Raw genomic sequence first — 7517 nt, forward strand, 5'->3', positions numbered from 1 at the left:
GTTCTGGAGGCTTGGAAGTCCAAGATAAAGGTGCCAGCAGATTTAGTGTCTGGTGAGGGTCTGTTCCTCACTTTCTATGTGGATGGTGTCTTCTATGTGTCCTCACATGGTGGAAAGGGCAAACAGGCTCTGTCCAGCCTCTTTTATAAAGATACTAATCCCCTTCATGAGGGCTCCACCCTCATAACTAATCACCTCCCAAAGGCCCCACTTTTAGTGTTATCACCTAGGAAGTCAAGATTTCAACATATGAATCTTGGGGGGACATGAACATTCAGACCATAGACTGATCAACTCCATTTTTAAGATCCCAGAAACAGTCCAACATGATACAAATGAGTATAAGGGTATTGGTTCCTGGATTCATAGAGCACCCTTTATTAATAGACTCGACTTCCAGGCTAACTTTACTTCTAGATGTTCTTTTACATAGGGATGATGAGGGGCAAAGTCAGATATCTCATCAGCTGTCAGAATTGGACTAACTCACTGTTATCCAGAGGTAGGCTTGAGGGTATTGAAGGAGAGAAGCAGGAATAGAATCATAGAATGCTAGAGGTGAAAGAAACTCATGGAACATTTAATCCAACCTTCTTGTTTTAAGGGAAGTAGAAAGATACAATTCACCTTGTAGTTTCCCCTCCCCAGTTTGAGAGGAAGGCATATCAGAGGAAACCTCACAGCTGCACGCTGGCTAAGCAGAGGGTTGGAATTTGGATTTCCAAAGTCACTCTCGGTTACTACGAGATATAGGGACAAGGGAAGGACTCAGACATCTCACAAAGCGGTGAGTGAAGTAGACCACCAAAGCCAGGAGCAGGTGAGGACAAGCTGGCAGAGACTCAAGGAGGCCTCAACACCAGTGAGAACTGAAATGGGGGTTGGGGGAGCTTCATAGCGCTTTGACCAATCTGAGAGAGACGAGACCAAAGACTTCAGTTGCAAGCAGCTAGAGACCAGACAGACGGGGCATCGCCATGGAGACCAGAGGTGCCATAGAGGACCAAGGGATGTGGGAGGCCCTTCACTTGGCTGCTCTGAAATCCTAGAGTCACCACTTTCCCTATCCATTCAGCTGCCATCTTGGAGAAGAGACTGTGGGGAGGAAGAACCTGAAAGACTGGGAGATTTACCTTCAGGCTATTTCAGTTACTGCATCAGACTGAAATTCCTGGATAGGATCCAACTTATTTTCTTACTCTACCCTTTGTGGGTGGGGTGGTTCAAGAAGATCAGAATTAACTACAGATAAAATTTAAAAGATACATTCCCCCCAAAAAACATCTCTGAATGTGGTATGATTAAATTTGTAACCCTGTGAGAATTTAATGAAATGTGTCATTTTTAAATTTTTCCCTTTTGTGATTCCCCCAATCCTGAGTCCTGATTGACAAATCACTGTCCCTGCTGCATTTTCCTCTTCTCTTTGGAGGATAGTTATTTATTCGTTATATAAATGCTACAAAGGACAATAAAGAAAAAAAAGAACAACCACCAATGGCCTTTCCTTCCCTTCTCTCTAAAGAAATGATTACAGTGAAGGCTGTAGGGGAAACCCATAGGAAAAGTTGGACTACAATATTTCCATTAAATTTTCTCAGAAACAAAAATGTCGACTATGCATTCCAAGCATATTTGAGAAGAAAGAACAAGATTGTGTTTAGATATGTGGAATGATTTAAACCACCTTTTCATACCATTTGGTTTTGGCAGAGGCAATAATGTTCTCAGTAATTTTTAAACTTTTATATAGTTTAGGCATTTTTTTAAAAAAAACATGCTTTTGATTCATTTTCATTTAAGTTATTATGTGTTTAACAAGAGTGAGTCCACACATGATACCTAAGCTTTAAATATATATACATATAAACTGTTTTCAGTATCTTTTTCTTTAAAACAAGAAAACGGCTTTTCTAATTTCAAACAAGTCAAATTTGGAAAAGGTATAAATTTGTATGAACATCCTGCATCCATGGTGATGTCATAAGTCTAGAAATAGCCTCATCTCTCCTTTCTTGCTTTCTTATCTCTGATTTTTGCATCCAATTATGTTTATCAAATAGTATTTTTCTATAGGTCTGTACTCCTTTTAAAAAGTGTCTAGTGGTATATCTTTTAGGTGTCTGGAAATCTTATTCTATAGCCAGCTCTTGGTTATCTCTAAGAATATGAATGGAGGGAGTGGAGTGTAGTGAAAATAAATCTGAGGGCAATGATTGAAATTCATAAATAATCCAAAAGCCACACTTTAGTGCACCCTCCCCAGAGCCTGATGGTAGTTTTTCCCTCTCTCTCCTCCCAACTTTTGGTTGTTGGGCCCCGAAATGACCTTGATTCAGAGAGGTAGAGAAGACAAGAAGAGGCACGCTGGTCATCAGCCCTGGAGGGCTGACCGTGTGTGTAGATGTGCTGCCCGTTCAGGCCCAGAGAGAGATTTTCCCTTAGGCAACAAAAAATAAAGCTAACTCACAACTCCAAGAGAGCTACAAGCAAGGGCTAAGAACTTCAGCCACTCGATCTCCTCGGTGAAGCGACCCACATTCATCACGCCATTAAAAAGATCTGTTGGGAGATTCAGCACCTTCCACATCTGGGCCAGCTCATTTGCATGGATGATCAGTCTGCCACCAACCTGCAGGGCAGGGGATAGACAAACACAGAGGATGAGGAAGAGGGTGAGAGAAGGCTCTGAGAAACACGTCCCCAGCCCAGACCTATTCTCCCAGCACACAGCAAGGGGCAGTAAAAGATGACTCTGTTTAACAGTTCTCTTTGCAAAGCCTAGTGGAGAGCATGGTGAGATATAATTTAATGATTTTTTTAACTTCAGATGTCAGAATTATGGGAAAGACATACATTTATACTACATTTTAATTTTTTTCTGATATTTTTATCATCTGCTGTTTTAGTACTAAGATGTCCTTATATGACAGGACAGCCTGAAAACAAAACCAAGGGCAGAGGACTTTGCTGAGACCACTAATTAGTGGTAAATAAGACATTAGGTTTCTAATTTCCAGACTGCACTGAGTTCTTAGCACCAGACCTCAAATGCATCCCTCATGCTTCCTCAGGAATGATAGGGAATTCCCACTGTTACCTGAGTCTACTTTAGAGCCTGGCCATGTTCACCGCACGAGGTAGTTGGTGGTTAAAAGGAGGGAGAGAATGAATGGCTGGTTCTTGGCCAATAATACAACAGGCCACAGGTGAAGCACTCCATCATCTTTCATGACCTCTGATCTAGTGAAATGCTAAGCCTCTGGGACCAAGGTAGTAGCCAGGTCAGTCCTGAATCACCCCAAACCACTCTGTCCTGCATCCTAAAGCAAGGGATGGTGGTTCTAATCCATGTTTCCTAGGAACTGGCCAAACCACGAACTTTCTCAAGCCAGAGCCTCTTCCTCTATTCACTAGGCTGCTCACAGGATGATGCGGCTGTGAAGAGAGTCAGGGCTTTTCCTAAAACTTGGCTATGTCTGCACCTGGGACAGCTGGGGGAGTTACAATATGCCCCTCCCCCAACCGTGACTGGCATCATATTATGGTCTTGATTAGTAAGGGAGACACTGTCGAGGAACTAGGGACCTGTGCTTTTCTGGAGAGAAGGGATTGGCATTGCATTGAGCCCCCGGACATTCTGCCAGCTTCAGGGGAATCTAGGATGACCCCACTGACAACTCGACTTAAAGCCTATTTCAAGACTGTTCCTATTTCCCCAAGGGAAGATTTACTTTCAGTCCGTGGTTTGTTGAGTTTCAAGGTGGTGCTAAGTGGTCAGCTGACAGGAGAACCCAGCCTGAGCATCATCCCGCATCCCCCTGGATGCTGCAGTGTAGCCCTTACCCGAGAATGCAGGATCTTCAACAGCTCAGGTGTTAGCTCTGCCCAGTTACACAAAGGGACTCGCTCAGACCGCTCTCCCACTGGAGGCATCTCTCCATGGGACAAAGCCCCGAAATAACTACAAGAAAAAAGTTGGAGAGTAGGGGAAGCATCCTATACACCAGTGGCCTCTGGCTGCTTTAAGAATCCGCCCACCTTTTTTTGAGGGAAGAGGGTAGAGGAAAGAACCTTTGTTAAGTGGCTTCCATGTGTCAGACACTGTGGTTCATTTACATATGGGAAAGGCCTCAATATGTTACTTTCTACTTAAGATATAGAGAATGCTTAGGGAATAAAAAGATTTGTTCAGAATAACTAACAAAAGTTTGGTGTGCAATTCCTTGGAGCATATTGGGTCCAGGTTTTTGTTTTTCAGTCATCCCTAAGTATTTAATACACACACACACACACACACACACACAGACGTATATATCATAGGAAATCTATATAGGACATTTTCATATATATGCATATGTATATGCAATCTTGGTAAGAGAAGTTGGAAGAGAACTAAAATGATTTGCATAAGAAAGGGGAAGGGATCAAGGTGCTGTAGGGGCAAGTCAGGAAGAGTTTCTGGGTGGAGGTAGTGAGGCTCTGGCTTCAGGAGGCAAGGGAGAGAAGGCTGGCAGGGCACTCAGAGAGGTCAGGAGATAGACAAGCTAAAGAAGGGTTTGAGACTACCTCATATTATGTGGTACGTATGAAGTAAAACTCTTCTCTATCTTCCCTCAAAATTTTCAGTAAAATCTGCCTGCTCTCTAATGCTTTGTGGAGTGGAGTTCATTTTGGGACAATGTGGAAAAAGTACTGAGTCCTATTTCAGGATTGGCAGGGAAAGGACATGAGCAGCTGACATGTGGGTCATGATGCTGTATGGCAGGGTCTGTCTTGTCCATCAAAAGCCTAGTGATTGACTACCCCTGACTCACAAAGGTCTGTCCCTTCCTGCTTTTTCCCCTCCATTACTTCATCTAGATCCAGGGAGTATAAAAAGAATGTAGAAGGAATCTTGTAAAAGCCCATTTTAGGGTGAAACCATACAATGATGGGGCTAAACACTGTCCATCTCTAAGCCCCATAGCAATGCAGAGTTGAAGCTACATAGACTAAAGCAATACATGCCAGTCACCCCAGAAAGGGCAGAAGAAATACTTTAAGGCCACCATTAACAATATGCATGAGAAATCTCTGCACACAGATCAGTTTTGGAGTGGGTGTGGTTGCAGTGTGAAAACAGGAGCAGGGTGTGGCCTCAGGCTTTATAACCAGACTTGGGAGATATAAATGGGAGGGACAGAGATATACAGCAACTCATTTCATAGAAGTGACCACTCAGGTAGAGAGTGACACTCAGCAGCAATATCTTTGGACTTTTTAGTGGATTTGGTTAGAGAACATGGAAACAAGGCTGTAGTCATAGACTTAGTGCTCTGAATTATCGAGATTCATTTGCAAGTGAACAATTCCATGGTGACACACATATATTGCAAATTTGTGTTGTCACATATGCCTACCAGAGGACAAATAAGTATATGTCTTGCCAATGCCTTTCTTCATTGACAGCATATATGTAGGGAAATTCTTGCTTGCAATGAATTACATACATATTTTATCTTAGAAATCCTTTTGGAGTTTTATTCTCTAAAATGCTACAGGTTTGTAAGTCACATAAAACCATGTGATAAGTGCTTTTCATGTCTGAATAGGATCGAGAGTACTCTTAGGTCAAGCTCTCCTTTTTCATTGTAGTTAAACTACAAACTGATTTTTTATGGGTATCTAAAAAACTTATAGCACATGATACAATATGGGAGCAAGAAGGCTATGATTGTGGGATGTTTTCTTCCATAAATGTCAGGGACAATACCAAGAAATGCCATTTTTCTTATAATGAAACAGCAGTACAGGAACAATAAAATGGGTTTTAAACTATTGTATAGTATAAAACAAAGTCAGTCTGACTCCCAAAGGAAATTAGTCTTCTGATGCTAAAGTTCAACTTTAGAGGTAATATATAAAATTTAGAATGGAAAACCAAACAGGGCTCATTACTAGGCAGAGAAATACCATTTGTCTCTTTTTACGAGCACTGGCTTATTTTCCTTTCTTTTGTGAAAGCTTCATCCTAACTCGGCCCCAAAGCACAAGAGCACCGGCTCAGAGACTCTGTAAGGCCTCTCTGTAAGGCGTGTCTCAGATGACGTGTTGTGCCTTGGCAAAGGTGTCCACACTTTCCCCCCACCATCTGCTCAATACACCCACTCACAACCTCAGGCTGAGGACATCTCCCTTCCCCTAGCCCACGGGTTCCCTTTCAACGGCCTCTCTTACTCCCCCTTTCCCACTGCAACACTACTGAGGAGGCAACCGTCAAACAGGGAAAATGGCCTGAAAATTGTCAGGGAGGTCTAGTTAGCTCCCAAGTCCTGCCTCAATCCCTCGTCCCCCAGTTTCAAGCAGGCGAGTTTGTCTAAGAAGCAATTTCATAGCTGAGAGGCTTCCTGTGTAAAGCTGCTGCAGTGCAGGCCAGCAGCTATTGTTGTGTAAGCTCCATCGATTGAGCATGCTCTGGAGGTCTCTCCCCCAGGCGGCACCTGTGTTTGAGGCACACCGTTCTCAGCCAGGCCTGACCTCCTCACTCTGCTCAGCCTCCTTTCTCCAGGATGTGATCTTTTCTTTGTGTACATCTTTATGTTGCGGCAACAGCTCAGTTCAAAGAAACACTAAAGAAAATAACTTCCCCAAAGCCAAGATGTTAAGTGTCTTTGATTGGGTGCAAGTATGAGTTTTAGCAGCAGTGGAGGGAGGTGTCTGATTAAAGGGGTGACACCAGCTGGACCGCCCCCACCCAGTCCCCCCGAAGGCTTGCCTCGGCTCCCCATGTACACTGCTGCCATCTAGTGGTGAGACAGGAGAACTAGGAAACGTTGGCTAAATTCACCGGAGATTCTCAGCCCTTCTCTCCACCGGGACAGGGGGAAGGGGTGCAGGGGTGGGGTGCGTGTGCGTGTGCTGGTGTGATGTGGTAATCTAACTCTTGCTGCTTGTCTCAGGACAGTGGGCCTATTGCCCTGGCGTCCTACTGCTCGGTCTCACTCGCTTGGGGAGGGCATCCCATCCTCGCCCAATTTGATGTAGTATTTATGTGTGGATTTTAAAGCACCGAAGCAATGCGAGAGCTGAAAATCACAAAGATCATGCTAATCAGGCCCGACTCCCTGGTTGCAGCCATGACAACTTCCTCACTTTTCCCTGACCGCCCTCCCCAGCCCCGCCCTCCGAGGGGGTCGCAGGTGAGACAGGAGCACGTACTCCGCCGCCCACTGGATCAGGTCCTGCGGCTGCGTCCGGATGGCGGCTTTGGTAAACTGCTTCAGCAATTCCGGCAGCTCTGGCGGGATGCATATTTGCTTGTCTGTCTGAAGCATTGATTGGTCGACCTATTCGCAGGAGAAAAAAAGAAATAAGATGGAAACTTTGAATCATAAGATGACAGCAGTCCTGGAGGTCACCCGGCCTCTGACACTCTCAATTTTGGGGACTCCACTACTCCCGCAAGACAGATGCATTCTATTGTTACACAACTCCAAGGTTAGAAAGCAGTTTACTAATCCCTGCCTTTTGTTGTA

The 7517-nt window shown here is 44.2% G+C and overlaps 1 protein-coding gene across 1 annotated transcript in view; it reads right to left on the reverse strand.

Annotated features, from left to right (window-relative positions):
• ROPN1 (rhophilin associated tail protein 1) overlaps positions 1-7517 on the reverse strand; it is a 33433-nt gene that overhangs the window by 5506 nt on the left and 20410 nt on the right. The window contains exons 2-4 of the mRNA XM_012640254.1: positions 7201-7328; positions 3847-3964; positions 2471-2632 (exon numbers count right to left, since the gene is read on the reverse strand). Of these exons, the coding sequence (XP_012495708.1) occupies positions 2471-2632; positions 3847-3964; positions 7201-7316 (396 nt within the window). The 5' untranslated portion in view covers positions 7317-7328. The remainder of the gene's footprint in view (positions 1-2470; positions 2633-3846; positions 3965-7200; positions 7329-7517) is intronic.

Source organism: Propithecus coquereli, unplaced genomic scaffold, assembly GCF_000956105.1.
Source record: "Propithecus coquereli isolate 6110/MARCELLA unplaced genomic scaffold, Pcoq_1.0 Scaffold10, whole genome shotgun sequence".
Lineage (NCBI taxonomy): Eukaryota > Metazoa > Chordata > Mammalia > Primates > Indriidae > Propithecus > Propithecus coquereli.